The sequence below is a fragment of the Aethalodelphis obliquidens genome, unplaced genomic scaffold, assembly GCF_003676395.1.
Source record: "Aethalodelphis obliquidens isolate GAN/ISIS:26980383/991018 unplaced genomic scaffold, ASM367639v1 scaffold41, whole genome shotgun sequence".
Lineage (NCBI taxonomy): Eukaryota > Metazoa > Chordata > Mammalia > Artiodactyla > Delphinidae > Aethalodelphis > Aethalodelphis obliquidens.
In genome coordinates, this window is record NW_020837985.1 from 2,547,846 (window position 1) to 2,565,856 (window position 18,011).

The 18,011-nt window shown below is 41.5% G+C and overlaps 1 protein-coding gene across 1 annotated transcript in view; it reads left to right on the forward strand.

Moving 5' to 3' along the window:
* Window positions 1-18,011, forward strand: part of FER1L6 (fer-1 like family member 6) — a 126,208-nt gene that overhangs the window by 46,215 nt on the left and 61,982 nt on the right. The window contains exons 17-18 of the mRNA XM_027132392.1: window positions 2,312-2,489; window positions 6,891-7,015. Coding sequence (XP_026988193.1) covers window positions 2,312-2,489; window positions 6,891-7,015 — 303 coding nt within the window. The remainder of the gene's footprint in view (window positions 1-2,311; window positions 2,490-6,890; window positions 7,016-18,011) is intronic.

The following is an 18,011-nucleotide window of genomic DNA, read 5'->3' on the forward strand; positions in this document are numbered from 1 at the left end:
GAAGTGATGAATTGAGGGTGTTTTGTCTTATTATAATTTTTAAAACGATGAGTTGCACACTGGTTGTCTTTACTAACAGCAAAATGACCTTAGTTGTTTCTTTTTTTAAAACTTTTTGGAAGTATCACTTTTTTTTTTTTTTTGGCTGCATTGGGTCTTCGTTGCTGCGCGTGGGCTTTCTCTAGTTGTGGCGAGCTGGGGCTACTCTTTGTTGAGGTGCGTGGGCTTATCATTGTGGAGGTTTCTCTTGTTGTGGTGCACAGGCTCTAGGCGTGCGGGCTTCAGTAGTTGTGGCACGTGGGCTCAGTAGTTGTGGCTCACGGGCTTAGTTGCTCCGCAGCATGTGGGATCTTCCTGGACCAGGGCTCGAACCCGTGTCCCCTGCATTGTCAGGCGGATTCTTAACCACTGAACCAGCAGGGAAGCCCCCTTAGTTGTTTTTGTTTTGTTTTGTTTTGTTTTTGCGTTACGCGGGCCTCTCACTGTTGTGGCCTCTCCCGCTGCAGAGCACAGGCTCCGGACGCGCAGGCTCAGCGGCCATGGCTCACAGGCCCAGCCGCTCCGCGGCATGTGGGATCTTCCCGGACCGGGGCACGAACCCGTGTCCCCTGCATCAGCAGGCGGACTCTCAACCGCTGCGCCACCAGGGAAGCCCCCCCTTAGTTGTTTTTTTAAAGCTGAATAAATAATGGCATCCTATTCCCTAAAGAATAAAATCTAAACTCCTCCGTATACTCAGCAGGATTCTGCAGCCTCATCTGTGTCATTCTCTGTTCCAGCTTTTTCTCTGCTGAAAGCTCTTAGCAAATCTGTCCCTGGCACCAAGTAAGCGCTCACTAAACGTCAGCCCTAATCACCACAGTTAGCTCCTGCCTCTGTATCTCTGTTCAGGCACTTCCCTCCTCCTGGGATGCCTTCTCTACGAGTCCAACTCCAAAGTACTTATTAAAGCCTACTGGAATATGTGAGTATTAAAGAAAGGATGGATATACCTGCTTCTCCTCTGGTCCTGTGGCATCTTCTCTCTTACACTTGACCTTGCATTTGAGTAAGTGAATGCAAGTCGGCCTCCCTGTCTAGATGTGAGCTCTTGGAAGGGAAGCCCAGGACTGTGTCGCAGTCATTGTGAGGCCCTTCTGGCCCCACTCCCTCAGCAAGGTCTGGTGGCACTTGGTAGTAGCTGAACTGAGTTGCTCACAGTCCTCTTGGGGAACTCACAGAGCAAGACAGGAAGGCAGGCCAAGAACCAGGCACAGTTTGGGGTTCTGGGGCTTTCCACGGGTGCCTGGGAAATTGTCAGAGCAAGTGGTAGCCTCTCCCAGTGGGATTTTGTGATTCTCCATGGAAAAGAAGTGGTGCAGAAGAAAGGGGAATTGTGCATTGATGGGAAATCCTAGGAAACACTAAGAAGAGGCACTTAGAAGAGTCGACGAAATCTGGAGAGGTGGCCACTTTCCGAGCGAAAGCCTTGCCAGAAATCCTGCACCCAGACAAGTCTGGGGCCTGAGGTTCCTTAGATGGGGGTGAGGAGTCCCCTAATCCTGGTGACGGAGAAATAAAGGAGCCGCTCTGCATTGAGTTGTGCCCTTCACATGTTGAGAACGCACGCACCCACACGCCACACACACACTACTGCACACATAAACACAAATTCAAACAAACATAAATATAAATACAAATCCGAGTACATTCAAAGGAGGGAAAGCAGGGTAGCAAGGGAATTTGAAACCACACTGCGTGAGGGAGGGGTGAAGGGATGAGAGGTGTCTAGCAGGAAGAAACAACGTGGTAGGGCAGGTAGATGCCCTGAAGCCCACGGGGGCCTGACCTATGGAAGAAGAATTCGAGTTCTCCTGAGCAAAGCAAAGAAGCAGAGGCTGTGGTTGGAACTCAAGGCAATTGGAAGTTCTGGGAAGGGGGATTTCAACTCAGTGTGGGGAGAAGCAGGCTGTGAGCATTCAGAGTCCAGAGCCCACATCTGGTATCATCTCCCCTGGTTCGAGTCCTGGCTCTGTCACTTAAAAACTGAGTAATCTTAGGAACTTATTTAGCCTCTCTGAGCCTGAGTTTTCTCATCTATAAAATGGGTAATAACCATACCTACCTGTTAGGTTTAAATGATCACACAGGGCCTGTTTGAGCTTCAGGCCCCATTAAACCTGGATCCTCCTCTAAAACTGTGCATCGTGGCAACTGGGGTCATTGGTCTCATTTTAATAGGAGCCCCAGGGAAGGACCTCTTTTCTCAGAGAGTGAGGCCCACAATGGCTTCTACTAATGAGGGGGTCTCTTCCTTGTAACCTTTCCCCAGCTTCCTGGAAAACAGCCGGCTGGTTGGTCGATGCAAGCAAAAATTGACGTGTACATGTGGCTGGGCTCCACCAGACACTCTAGTGCCATTTTGAACAACTTACCAGCAGGCTATGAAGCAGAAATGTCCTCCGAAGGGGCTGGCATCAGTAAACCCCCAGCTAACCTGCTCTACCAAGGTATGATGCCCACTGGGCCAAGAGGGTCATAAGATGTGTCTGGTGGGCTTCTGAGGGGTGGCATTCATGAGCTGTTTGCACATTATTTTAGGATCAACTTATTTGCCTCTTTTAATACAGTTTCTAAGTTTTCTTTCTGACCTTCCAATGTCCCATCTAAAGAATAAAGTGAAGTTATTAAACATCTGGAATAAATATTTATATTTTTCTGTTAATGGAGAGAATGCAATATGAGCTTCTTCGTTAGCAGACTATATAGATTGAGTTTGCATTTAAAGCAAAAGATGTCTTTTTTGGGGCTTCCCTGGTGGTGCAGTGGTTAAGAATCCGCCTGCCAATGCAGGGGACACGGTTTCGATCCCTGGTCCGGGAAGATCCCACATGCCGCAGAGCAACTAAGCCTGTGCGCCACAACTATTGAGCCTGTGCTCCAGAGCCCACGAGCCACAACTACTTAGCCCACGTGTTACAATTACTGAAGCCCGTGTGCCTAGAGCCTGTGCTCTGCAACAAGAGAAGCCACCACGATGAGAAGCCCACGCACTGCAACAGAGAGTAGCCCCTGCTCGCCATGCTAGAGAAAGCCCGCATGCAGCAACGAAGACCCAATGCAGCCAAAAATAAATACAATTTAAAAAATAATAAAGCAAAAGATGTCTTTTAAAGAGACATCAGTAAGTTCTTGTGCTCATAGGACCTGTGGAATTAAAGCAGATTTCCTTTTACATGGCATTGGGGTTTTGACCCATGAACAGCAGCCATTTACATTTCCCAGTAATGACTCAGTAGAAACTGGTATCATTGGGGTCACTCATGTTTCTCTAGCTTGGTTCTTGGGTTGGCTACTTTTAGCAGTTCAGCATGGTTTATGTAATCCTCTCTTCTACGTAGGTATTTGCTATGAGTGCCATCATATTTACATTTCCATATAATTTTGAACTTTAGTCTAAGCATTAATGCCTTACAGTTTCATTTTGCTTTCTGTTTCCAAATTGCTTCAATTTGCATGATCCTTGCTGCTGAATTCAGATAGGGTAGAACAGTTTTACCTTCACTTCAACTGAAGTTGAGTTTTTTTTTTTTTTTTGAAGTTGAGTTTTGAATTGAGCCAGTGTCTGAAACACTGGAGGACTGTCTACAAATCCAGGTTTCCCGTGTTGCACAAGGCTCCTCTGATGTTGACTGAACTTGACTGCCAGTGGAACCTAAATGGCTTAATACTTAAAGACAGAGTTCTAGAGATATTTATCCAATGGTTCAGCTGGTGGTTTCCATGCCCAATATCAATGCGTAAGAACAAGGAAAACTCAGCTCTGTCTCTTTGAAAAATGCACGACCCCTACCATATGCCAAGCATTGTGCCAGACACTTTACACATAGGATTTGATTTATTTCTTACACCAACCTTGGGTGGTTTCTTCATTCTACAGGTGGAGAAAGGATGTATTGGAAGTGTTTAGAAATTGCCCAAGATCACACAGCTAGTAAATGATGGAACAAACTGTCTCCAAACTCTTCTTTATTTCCACTGCTTTCCATCCTGTCTTTAGAGTTTTCATCTTTGGATGAAAACACCCACATCAAGTTACCTTTTTATTTCTATAGACACTATCTCTAGAGACCCAAGGTACCTGGACATATTTGCTGTCCCAGCTACTAACGATTCAGAGGAGAGGAAAGGCTTTTTCCAAAGCTTTCTGACCCTCTGCAGCATGTTCTTTTCATGGAATGACCTAATAAACTTGCTCGGCTGTGCCCTGACATTAATGGCTTTGGCTGCCTTCCACACCTCCTGGAGAATTTCCTTTCTGCGTTCATTTTATGCTTCAGAACATATCCATTCAACCAATAATTAGTTTGCACCTGCATATGGAAGGTACGGTGGGAAAACTAGTGGGGAATGAGGAGTGGTGGGAGAGGTGATCCTGGCCCTCCAATGGGGGCAATCAGACGTGTCTCTAATAACCACACGTGGAAAGTGAGCCGCAGCACAGAGATGGGCCAAAGTATGGGAGCAAAGAGGAAGCTGGCTTTACTAGTCTAAGGGACAGAGCTGGTAAGACTCAAGGTTTCAGAAAAACAAAAACCTAGACCAAGTCAATGGCGACCCCTGGAGGTGTGCAGTGTCCTGCCTATGTGGTTGTATTGGGAGCTCTGCTAAAATTCTGGGGTGACTCACTTCAGGGACAGCTTGTGGATGATCTCAGGGAATGAGCTATTCTCAAGTTCACTCCCAGCTGAGAAATTTGCCCACTTATGTAGTGTGTTAAGGAACGCTTAGAGAGCGTGGGCTCTCCTGACATACCCTGGTCAGGAAATTCCTCAACCCTCTGCTGAATGTTCCTTTGTTAACTGTCACCCTTTTAAGGAGCTCTCTTGGGTAAGAGGGTAAAAGGGAAAAACACTTTCAACAGTTTTTGTTAAAGCATTTATCTCCCTTTATTCCACATGATATGTTTATATCACTATTTCTTGATTTTACATTTAACACATAACTACTCATTGTGAAAGATGAGGATTTACCTCTGTAACTTATCCAAGCTTTTATCTCCTTGTTCCAATTTTAAATAGATAGTTCTGTTGCTTCACGTTTTTCTTGATTCAATGCAATCTCAATTAAAATCCCAGCAAGTTGTTTTGTGGATATCAACAAACTGATTCTAAAGTTCATGTGGAGAGGCAGAAACCCAGAAGAGTCAACACAATATTAAGAACAAAGTTGGAAGACTGACACTACCCGACATCACGACTTACTATAAAGCTACAGTCATCAAGACAGTGCAGTATTAGCAAAAGAATAGACAAATAGGTCAGTGGAACACAATAGAGAGCCCAGAAATAAACCTACATAAATATATTCAGTTGATCTTTGACAAACAAGCGAAGGCAATACAATGGAGCAAGCATAGTCTTTTCAACAAATGGTGCTGGAACAACTGGACACACACATGCAAAAATATAAATCTAGACATCGAACTTACGACATTTGCAAAAGTTAACTCAAAATGGATCATAAACCTAAATACAAAATGCAAAACTATAAGACTCCTAGAAGATAATATAGGAGAAAACCAAGATGATTTTAAGTATGGCAATGATTTTTTAGATACAACACCAAAGGCATGATCCATGAACGAAATAATTTTTTTTTAAAAGAGGGTAAAAGGGAACAAATGAATATAAAAAGCAAGAGGGGCCAGGCAAGGGCCAAGGATCATAAAGTCCATGAAACAAGGCATATGATTAACTCAACTCTTCTTTGGGGTTCCCCCACTGAACCCTGGTCTGCCCCACCTGCAGCCCTGTCTCTGCCTCCCATCCCGTCAACCAGGTGTGCTCACTCCTGCCTTTAACCTCCCATGTCCTCTGCCTGTATCTCCTGCAGGACACTTAGCTCTGGCTCCTGTTACTGGGATTAGGGCACTTGCTTATCTTCTGCCCCGTCCCTGGAGCTCCCCAAGGTCAGGGGCTGTCTTAGCTGCTTCAGAATCCTCAGAGGCCAGAACTGTGCCTGGTATACTATAGGTGCTCAAAATGACACTGGCTGGCTGAATGGCAGAATGGATGGATGGATGACTCAAGACTTTACTGAGTTTATGGAAGCAAAAATGAAGAAATGTCCCCCTTTCTTATACACACACACCATTGGAAACAGGAGGTTTTACTAAGAGGTGAAATGTGGTATTTTTAAATTTTTTATTGAAGTATCATTGACTTACAATATGATATCATTTTCAGGTGTACAGCACAGTGATTCAGTATTTTTGCAGATTATACTCCATTATAAGTTATTACAAAATAATGGCTATAATTCCTTGTGCTGTACAATGTATCCTGTTGCTTATCTATTTCATACATAGTAGTCTGTATCCGTTCATCACATACCCCTAATTTATCCCTCCCCCATCCCTCTCCCCTTTGGTAGCCACAAGTTTGTTTTCTATGTCTGTGAGTCTGTTGCCGTTTTGCATATAGATTTTTAAAATGTGGTATTTTAGGAAGAGATTTGGATTTTGGAATCTGACGGAAATGAAATCCAGGCTCTGGAATTAGTTAGCTCTGAAAACTTGGAAATGTATTTTAGCCTTTTTAGGAACCATTTCCCTCATCTGTAAAATGAAGATAATGATATATATGTCACGGGGTTGTTTCGTTATGAAGATTAAATCCCACAATGTGGTGAATGCACCAAGGAGAACGCCTGGCTCCAAAGTGCCCATGAACGTGACCTCTTCCCCCATCTTCCCTGTGTCCATTTTGGTCTAAGAGGCCCAGTGCCCGTGGTCTCCTTTGTCTGTCTCCGGAAACACCCACAGGTGAGCATCACACACAGACACCCACTCGCACTCACTGTTCCTCGGAAGCCTGCTAATGCCACCCCTTCCCGTTATTTGTCCACAGACCGGCATGTCTTCCAGCTGAGAGCTCACATGTACCAAGCCCGGGGCCTCATCGCAGCCGACAGCAACGGACTTTCAGACCCTTTTGCCAAGGTCACATTCCTTTCCCACTGCCAGACCACGAAGGTAACCAGGGGAGCCCACTTGCTTTCTCCCCGCAGCCCACAGCCGAGCCACAGCAGAACCCTAGGAAAGAAAAAAACAGGGGCACGTTGCAAATACTTGTGTCTCTGGGTGTGTAGGTGTTTCAGGGTTTCAGACTCAAAAGCATGGGCACAAGGCAGGCCAGACATTGGAAAGGTCTGCTGATCCAATGTGATCTGCTGTCGTGAAGCCAAGAGGGCAAGTAACAGAGTTGAAGGAAGGGAGGGAGGAAAAGAGGGGTGAGGGAGAACGGGATCTGGCACCCAGAGCACCTGCTGGAGTGATGGGCACCATGCCAAGCTCAGTGGGATGAACAAACAGTTCAGACGACTTGCATGAGGCTTCTGGTGCAGTCTTTGCTGAGGGGTCTTGGTGGGGAGGAAAGCTTTCCTGCTCTGCAGTCAGGAAGCCCTAGACTTTGTACTTCTAGCTGGGGGACTTTGTGCACTTTTAACACCTGTGTGATTCAGTGTCTCTCTCTGGAAAATACTACTTCTAGACAGACGCTGTGAGGATTAAAGGAGATGGATCTATACCTGTTTCCTTGGCTTTCTCCCTTTCCTGTACATTGAGTGGGGACATGTGAAAAGGGGCCCTAATGAGCGCACATCCAATAGGCTGCTTTTCTCATTAGATCGTATTCTCTAAGGATTTACTCTGTTCTCTGAGGATTCACTGTTCTGAGGGAGGGAAGCTCCGTAAAGGATTTGCCCACCTCTGGGAGTTAGGACAGAATTAAGACACAAAGAGACCTGACCTCATGTTGTACCTCATCTACTCTCTAGCTGCCTTTACTCACTAAACCTCAGTTCGTCTTCTTAAAATAGGGCTGTTGAGAAGAAGCAAAAAGTTAAGTGTACAAAGAGATTGATGAGTAGTGGCCATTACATTGGCTGACGTTAAGAGGGCTGACATTCCTCCCCAAAGTGAGGCCGTGACCTGGGAGATGGTGTTTTGATTGATGACACTCAGGTTGGGAGCATAACGTGAGCTAGCATCTTGTCAATTTCACCAGCACACGTGGCGCGCTTGCTCTGTGCCAGGTCCCATGCTGGGCTCGGGGGAGCTGGGGGACCAGACTCTGCTCTTTTTTTTTTTTTTTAACAGAACTTTACTGGAGTATAATTGCTTCACAATACCGTGTTAGTTTCTGTTGCACAACAAAGTGAATCAGCCATATGCATACACATGTCCCCATATCTCCTCCCTCTTGAGCCTTCCTCCCACCCTCCCTATCCTACCCCTCTAGGTCATCGCAAAGCACCGAGCTGATCTCCCTGTGCTATGCGGCTGCTTCCCACCAGCCAACTATTTTACATTCCGTAGTGTATATATGTCGATGCTACTCTCACTTCGCCCCAGCTTCGTCCTCCCACCCCATGTCATCAAGTCCATTCTCTATGTCTTCCTCTTTATTCCTGCCCTGAAACTAGGTTCATCAGTACCATTTTTTTTTTTAGATTCCATATATATGTGTTAGCATATGGTATTTGTTTTTCTCTTTCTGACTTAACTTCACTTTGTATGACAGACTCTAGGTCCATCCACTTCACTACAAATAACTCAGTTTCGTTTCTTTTTATGGCTGAGTAATATTCCATTGTATAAATGTGCCACATCTTCTTTATCCATTCATCTGTCAGTGGACATTTAGGTTGGTTCCATGTCCTGGTTATTGTAAATAGTGCTGCAGTGAACATTGTGGTGCATGTCTCTTTATGGTTTTCTCAGGGTATATGCCCAGTAGTGGGATTGCTGGGTCATATGGTAGTTCTATTTTCAGTTTTTTAAGGAACCTCCATACTGTTCTCCATAGTGGCTGTATCAATTTACATTCCCACCAACAGTGCAGGAGGGTTCCATTTTCACCACATCCTTTCCAGCATTTATTGTTTCTAGCTTTTTTGATAATGGCCATTCTGACTGGTGTGAGGTGATACCTCACTGTAGTTTTGATTTGCATTTCTCTAATGATTAGTGATGTTGAGCAGCTTTTCATGTGCCTCTTGGCCATCTGTATGTCTTCCTTGGTGAAATGTCTATTTAGGTCTTCCACCCATTTTTTAACTGGACTGTTGGTTTTTTGATATTGAGATCCATGAGTTTGTATATTTTGGAGATTAATCCTTTGTCTGTTTCATTTGCAAATATTTTCTCCCATTCTGAGGGTTGTCTTTTTGTCTTGTTTATGATTTCCTTTGCTGTGCAAAAGCTTTTAAGTTTAATTAAGTCCCATTTGTTTTTATTTCTGTTACTCTAGGAGGTGGGTCAAAAAAGATCTTGCTGTGGTTTATGTCAAAGAGTGTTTTTCCTATGTTTTCCTCTAAAAGTTTTATAGTGTCTGGTCTTACATTTAAGTCTTTAATCCATTTGGAGTTTATTTTTGTGTATGGTGTTAGGGAGTGTTCTAATTTCATTCTTTTACATGTAGCTGTCCAGTTTTTCCAGCATCACTTATTGAAGAGGCTGTCTTTTCTGCATTGTACGTTCTTGCCTCCTTTGTCGTAAATTAGGTGCCCATATGTGCGTGGGTTTATCTCTGGGCATTCTATCCTGTACCATTGATCTATATTCTTATTTTTGTGCCAGTACCATATTGTCTTGATTACTGTAGCTTTGAGGTATAATTTGAAGTTGGGGAGCCTGATTCCTCCAACTCCATTTCTCTTTCTCAAGATTGCTTTGGCTATTCGGGTTCTTTTGTGCTTCCATACGAATTGTAAGATTTTTTGTTCTGATTCTGTGAAGAATGCCATTGGTAGTTTGATAGGGATTGCAATGAATCTGTACATTGCTTTGGGTAGTATAGTCATTTTCACAATATTGATTCTTCCAATCCAAGAACATGGTATATTTCTCCATCTGTTTATATCATCTTTGATTTCTTTCATCAGTGTCTTATAGTTTTCTGAATACAAGTCTTTTGCCTCCTTAGGCAGGGGTATTCCTAGGTATTTTATTCTTTTTGTTGCAGTGGTAAATGGGACTGTTTCCTTAATTTCTCTTTCTGATTTTTCATTGTTGGTGTGTAAGAATGCCAGAGATTTCTGTGCATTAATTTTGTATCCTGCAACCTTAAAAAATTCATTGATTAGTTCTAGTAGTTTTCTGGTGGCCTCTTTAGGATTTCCTATGTAGAGTATCATGTCACTGGCAAATAGTGACAGGTTTACTTCTTCTTTTTCAATTTGTATTCCTTTTATTTCTTTTTCTTCTCTGATTGCTATGAATAGGACTTCCAAAACTATGTTGAATAAGAGTGGTGAGAGTGGACATCCTTGTCTTGTTCCTGATCCTGGTGTAAATGCTTTCAGTTTTTCAACATTGAGTATGATGCTTGCTGTGGGTTTGTCATATATGGCCTTTATTATGTTGAGGTAGGTTCCCTCTATGCCCATTTTCTGGAGAGTTTTTATCATAAATCAGTGTTGAATTTTGTCAAAAGCTTTTTCTGCATCTATTGAGATGATCATATGGTTTTTATTCCTTAATTTGTTAATGTGGTGTATCACATTGATTGATTTGTGTATATTGGAGAATCCTTGCATCCCTTGGATAAGTCCCACTTGATCATGGTGTATGATCCTTTTAATGTGCTGCTGGATTCTGTTTGCTAGTATTTTGTTCAGGATTTTTGCATCTATGTTCATCAGTGATATTGGTCTATAATTTTCTTTTTTTTTTTTGTGGTACACGGGTCTCTCACTGTAGTGGCCTCTCCCGTTGCGAAGCACAGGCTCCGGACACGCAGGCTCAGCGGCCATGGCTCATGGGCCTAGCCGTTCTGCGGCATGTGGGATCTTCCTGGACCAGGACACGAACCCGTGTCCTCTGCATCGGCAGGTGGACTCTCAACCACTGCGCCACCAGGGAAGCCCCTATAATTTTCTTTTTTTGTAATATCTTTTTCTGGTTTTGGTATCAGGATGATGGTGGCTTCATAGAATGAATTTGGGAATGTTTCTCCCTCTGCAGTTTTTTGGAAGAGTTTGAGAAGGATGGGTGTTAGCTCGTCTGTAAATGTTTGATAGAATTCACCTGTGAAGCCATCTGGTCCTGAACTTTTGTTCCTTGGAAAATTTTTAATTATGGTTTCAATTTCATTACTTGGATAGGTCTGTTTATAGTTTCTAATTCTTCCTGGTTCAGTCTTTCCAAATTGTACATTTCCAAGAATTTGTCCATTTCTTTGTGGTTGTCCATTTTATTGGCATATAGTTGTTTGTAGTAGTCTCTTGTAATCCTTTGTATTTCTGCAGTGTCAGTTGTGATTACTCCTTTTTCATTGCTAATTTTATTGATTTGCATCCTCTCCCTTTTATTCTTGATGAGTCTGGCTAAGGGTTTATCAATTTTGTTTATCTTCTCAAAGAATCACCTTTTAATTTTATTGATCTTTGTTATTATTGTCTTCATTTCTATTTCATTTATTTCTGCTCTGATATTTTTGATTTCTTTCCTTCTAATGACTGGGTTTTCTTCTCTTTCTCTAGTTGTTTTAAGTGTAGGTTTAGATTGTTTATTTGAGATTTTTCTTGTTTCTTGAGGTGAGATTGTATTGCTATAAACCTCCCTCTTAGAACTGCTTTTGCTGTGTCCCATAGGTTTTGGGTTGTTGTGTTTTCATTGTCATTTGTTTCTATGTATTTTTTAAATTTCTTCTTTGATTTCTTCAGTGATCTCTTGGTTATTTAGTAGTGCACTGTTTAGCCTCCATGTATTTGTGTTTTTTACAATTTTTTTTTCCTGTATTTGATTTCCAATCTCATAGCATTGTGGTCAGAAAAGATGCTTGATACGATTTCAATTTTCTTAAATTTTCCAAGGCTTGATTGTGACCCAAGATGTGATCTATCCTGGAGAATGTTCCATGTGCACTTGAGAAGAAAGTGTATTCTGCCACTTTTGGGTGGAATGTTCTATAAATATCATTTAGATCTATCTGGTCTATTGTGTCATTTAAAGCTTGTGTTTCCTTATTAATTTTCTGTTTGGATGATCTGTCCATTGGTGTAAGTGGGGTGTTAAAGTCCCCTACTATTATTGTGTTACTGTCGATTTCTCCTTTCATGGTTGTTAGCATTTGCCTTATGTATTGCGGTGCTCCTATGTTGGGTGCATATACATTTATAATTGTTATATCTTCTTCTTGGATTCATCCTTTGATCATTATGTAGTGTCCCTCGTTATCTCTTGTAACAGTCTTTATTTTAAAGTCTATTTTATCTGATACGAGTATTACTACTCCAGCTTTCTTTTGTTTTCCATTTGCATGGAATATCTTTTTCCATCCCTTCACTTTCAGTATATATGTATCCCTAGGTCTGAAGTGGGTCTCTTGTAGACAGCATATAAATGGGTCTTGTTTTTGTATTCATTCAGCCAGTCTGTCTTTTGGTTGGGGCATTTAATCCATTTACATTCAAGGTTATTATCAATATGTATGTTCCTATTACCATTTTCTTAATTGTTTTGGGTTTGTTTTTGTGGGTCTTTTTCTTCTCTTGTGTATCCCGCTTAGAGAAGTTTCTTTAGCATTTGTTGTAAAGCTGGTTTGGTGGTGCTGAATTCTCTTAGCTTTTGTTTGTCTGAAAAGCTTTTGACTTCTCCACTGAATCTGAATGAGATCCTTGCTGGGTAGAGTCATCTTGGTTGGAGGTCTTTCTCTTTCATTACTTTAAGTATATCCTGCCACTCCTTTCTGGCCTGCAGAGTTTCCACTGAAAAATCAGCTGATAACCTTATGGGGATTCCTTTGTATGTTATTTTTTGTTTTTCCCTTGCTGCTTTTTATATTTTTTCTTTGAATTTAATTTTTGTTAGTTTGATTAATATGTGTCTTGGTGTGTTTATCCTGTATGGGGTCTCTGTGCTTCCTGGACTTGGGTGACTATTTCCTTTCCCATGTTAGGGAATTTTTCCACTATAATCCCTTCAAATATTTTCTCAGACCCTTTCTTTTTCTCTTCTTCTCTGGGACCCCTATAATTCAAATGTTGGTGTGTTTAGTGTTGTCCCAGAGGCCTCTGAGATTGTCTTCAATTCTTTTTATTCTTTTTTCTTTATTCTGCTCCTTGGCAGTTATTTCCACCATTTTGTCTTCCAGCTCACTTATTCATTCTTCTGCCTCCGTTATTCTGTTATTGATTCCTTCTAGTGTATTTTTCATTTCAGTTATTGTGTTTTTCATCTCTGTTTGTTCTTTAGTTCTTCTAGATCTTTGTTAAACATTTCTTGTATTTTCTCAATCCATGATTCCATTCTATTTCTGAGATTCTGGATCATCTTTACTATCATTACTCTGAATTCTTTTTCAGGTAGATTGCCTATTTCCTCTTCATTTATTTGGTCTTAATAAAAACCTTTATTAGGTTTTTACCTTGCTCCTTCATCTGTGACATATTTTTGTGCCATCTCAAATTTTTTTTTTTTTTATGAGTCGGATTGTGTTCCTGTTTTACTGGTTGTTTGGCCTGAGGCTTCCAACACTGGAATTTGTAGGCTATTGGGTAGAGGTGGGTCTTTTTGCTGAGATGAGGAACTCAGTGAGACCTCACTCCAATGAATATTCCCTGGGGTCTGAGGTTCTCTGTGAGTCCAGTGGTTTGGACTCGGAGCTCCCACCACAGGAGCTTCCGCCTGACCCCGGGCTCGCAAATCAAGATCCTGCAAGCCACATGGGGTGGCAAAAAAAAAAAGAGAGACTGGTTCAAGATGGCGGAGTAGAAGGACGTGCTTTCACTCCCTCTTGCGAGAGCACTGGAATCACAACTAACTGCTGAACAATCATCAACAGGAAGACACTGGAAATCACCAAAAAAGATATCCCACAACCAAAGACAAAGGAGAAGCCACAATGAAACAGTAGGAGGGGCACAACCACAATAAAATCAAATCCCATAACTGCTCAGTGGGTGACTCACAAACTGGAGAACACTTATACCACAGAAGTCCACCCACTGGAGTGAAGGTTCTGAGCCCCATGTCAGGCTTCCCAACCTGGGGGTCCGGCAACAGGAGGAGGAATTCCTAGAGAATCAGACTTTGAAAGCTAGTGGGATTTGATTGCGACTTTGACAGGACTGGGAGAAACAGAGACTCCACTCTTGGACGGCACACACAAAGTAGTGTGTGCATCGGGACCCAGGGGAAGGAGCAGTGACCCCATAGGAGACTGAACCAGACCTACCTGATAGTGTTGGAGGGTCTCCTGCAGAGGCGGGGGGTGGCTGTGTCTCACCATGAGGACAAGGACACTGGCAGCAGAAGTTCTGGGAAGTACTCCTTGGCGTGAGCCCTCCCAGAGTCCGCCATTAGCCCCACCAAAGAGCTGGGTAGGCTCCAGTGCTGGGTCCCCTCAGGCCAAACAATCAGCAGGGAGGGAACCCAACCCCACCCATCAGCAAACAAGCAGAGTAAAGTTTTACTGAGCTCTGTGCACCAGAGCAACAGTCAGCTCTATCCACCACCAGTCCCTCCCATCAAGAAACTTACACAAGCCTCTTAGATAGCCTCATCCACCAGAGGGCAGACAGGAGAAGCAAGAAGAACTACAATCCTGCAGCCTGTGGAACAAAAACCACATTCACAGAAAGATAGACAAGATGAAAAGGCAGAGGGCTATGTACCAGTTGAAGGAACAAGATAAAACCCCAGAAAAACAACTAAATGAAGTGGAGATAGGCAACCTTCCAGAAGTAGAATTCAGAATAACGATAGTGAACATGATCCAGGACCTCAGAAAAAGAATGGAGGCAAAGATTGAGAAGATGCAAGAAATATTTAACAAAGATCTAGAAGAATTAAAGAACAAACAAATAGAGATGAACAATACAATAACTGAAATGAAAAATACACTGGAAGGAATCAATAGCAGAATAACTGAGGCAGGAGAATGGGTAAGTGACCTGGAAGACAGAATGGTGGAATTCACTGCCGTGGAACAGAATAAAGAAAAAAGAATGAAAAGAAATGAAGACAGCCTAAGAGACCCCTGGGACAACATTAAACACAACAACATTTGCATTATAGGAGTCCCAGAAGGAAAAGAGAGAGAGAAAGGACCTGAGAAAATATTTGAAGAGATTATAGTCAAAAACTTCCCTAACGTGGGAAAGGAAATAGCCACCCAAGTCCAGGGAGCACAGAGAGTCCCAGGCAGGATAAACCCAAGGAGAAACATGCCAAGACACATAGTAATAAAACTGGCAAAAATTAAAGACAAAGAAAAATTATTGAAAGCAACAAGGGAAAAATGACAAATAACATACAAGGGAACTCCCATAAGGTTAACAGCTGATTTTTCAGCAGAAACTCTACAAGCCACAAGGGAGTGGCATGACATATTTAAAGTGATGAAAGGGAAGAACCTACAACCAAGATGACTCTACCCGGCAAGGATCTCATTCAGATTCAATGCAGAAATCAAAAGCTTTACAGACAAGCAAAAGCTAAGAGACTTCAGCACCACCAAACCAGCTCTACAACAAATGCCAAAGGAACTTCTCTAAGTAGGAAACACAAGAGAAGAAAAGGACGTACAAAAACAAACCCATAACAATTAAGAAAATGGTAATAGGAACATACATATTGATAATTACCTTAAACGTGAATGGATTAAATGCTCCAACCAAAAGACACAGGCTCACTGAATGGGTACAAAACAAAACCCATATATATGCTGTCTACAAGAGACCCACTTCAGACCAAGGGACACATACAGACTGAAAGTGAGGGGATGGAAAAAGATATTCCATGCAAATGGAAATCAAAAAAAAGCTGGAGTAGCAATTCTCATATCAGATAAAATAGACTTTAAAAAAAAGAATGTTACAAGAGACAAGGAAGGACAGACACTACATAATGATCAAGGGATCAATCCAAGAAGATATAACAATTATATATGCACCCAACATAGGAGCACCTCAATACATAAGGCAACTGCTAACAGCTATAAAAGAGGAAATTGACAGTAACACAATAATAGTGGGGGACTTTAACACCTCACTTACACCAATGGACAGATCACCTAAACAGAAAATTAATAAGGAAACACAAGCTTTAAATGACACAATAGACCAGATAGATTTAATTGATGTTTATAGGATATTCCATCCAAAAAGAGCAGATTACACTTTCTTCTCAAGTGCACATGGAACATTCTCTAGGATAGATCACATCTTGGGTCACAAATCAAGCCTCAGTAAATTTAAGAAAATTGAAATCATATCAAGCATCTTTTCTGACCACAACACTACGAGATTAGAAATCAATTACAGGGAAAAAACCATAAAAAACCCAAAGACATGGAGGCTAAAAAATACGTTACTTAATAAGAGATCAATGAAGAAATCAAAGAGGAAATCAAAAAATACCTAGAGACAAATGACAACGAAAACATGATGATCCAAAACCTATGGGAAGCAGCAAAAGTAGTTCTAAGAGGGAAGCTTATAGCAATACAAGCCTACCTCAAGAAACAACAAACATCTCAAATAAACAATCTAACCTTACACCTTAAAGAACTAGAGAAGAACAAACAAAACCCAAAGTTAGTAGAAGGAAAGAAATCATAAAGATCAGAGCAGAAATAAATGAAATAGAAACAAAGAAAACAATAGCAAAGATCAATAAAACTAAAAGCTGGTTCTTTGAGAAGATAAAAAAAATTGATAAACCTTTAGCCAAACTCATCAAGAAAAAGAGGGAGAGGACTCAAATCAATAAAATTAGAAATGAAAAAGGAGAAGTTACAACAGACACTGCAGAAATACAAAGCATCCTAAGAGACTACTACAAGCAACTCTATGCCAATAAAATGGACAACCTGGAAGAAATGGACAAATTCTTAGAAAGGTATAATCTTCCAAGACTCAACCAGGAAGAAACAGAAAATATGAACAGACCAATCACAAGTAATGAAGTTGAAACTGTGATTAAAAATCTTCCAACAAACAAAAGTCCAGGACCAGATGGCTTCACAGATGAATTCTATCAAACATGTAGAGAAGCGCTAACACCCATCCTTCTCAGATTCTTCCAAATATTGCAGAGGAAGGAACACTCTCAAACTCATTCTATGAGGCCACCATCACCCTGATACCAAAACCAGACAAAGATACTACAAAAAAAGAAAATTACAGGCCAATATCACTGATGAATATAGATGCAAAATCCTCAACCAAACACTAGCAATCAGAATCCAACAGCACATTAAAAGGATCATACACCATGGTCAAGTGGGATTTATCCCAGGGATGCAAGGATTCTTCAGTATACGCAAATCAATGAATGTGATACACCATATTAACAAATTAAGGAATAAAAACCATATGATCATCTCAATAGATACAGAAAAAGCTTTTGACAAAATTCAACACGCATTTATGACAAAAACTCTCCAGAAAGTGCGCAAAGAGGGAAACTGCCTCAACATAATAAAGGCCATATACGACAAACCCACAGCCAACATCATTCTCAATGTTGAAAAACTGAAAGCATTTCCTCTAAGATCAGGAACAAGACAAGGATGTCCACTCTCACCACTCTTATTCAACATAGTTTTGGAAGTCCTAGTCACACCAATCAGAGAAGAAAAAGAAATAAAAGCAATTCAAATTGGAAAAGAAGAAGTAAACTGTCACTGTTTGCAGATGACATGATACTATACATAGAGAATCCTAAAGATGCCACCAGAACACTACTAGAGCTAATCAATGAATTTGGTAAAGTTGCAGGATACAAAATTAATGCACAGAAATCTCTTGCATTCCTATACACTAATGATGAAAACTCTGAAAGAGAAATTAAGGAAACAGTCCCATTTACCACTGCAACAAAAAGAATAAAATACCTAGGAATAAACCTACCTAGGGAGACAAAAGACCTGTATGCAGAAAACTATAAGAAACTGATGAAAGAAATTAAAGATGATACCAACAGATGGAGAGATATACCACGTTCTTGGATTGGAAGAATC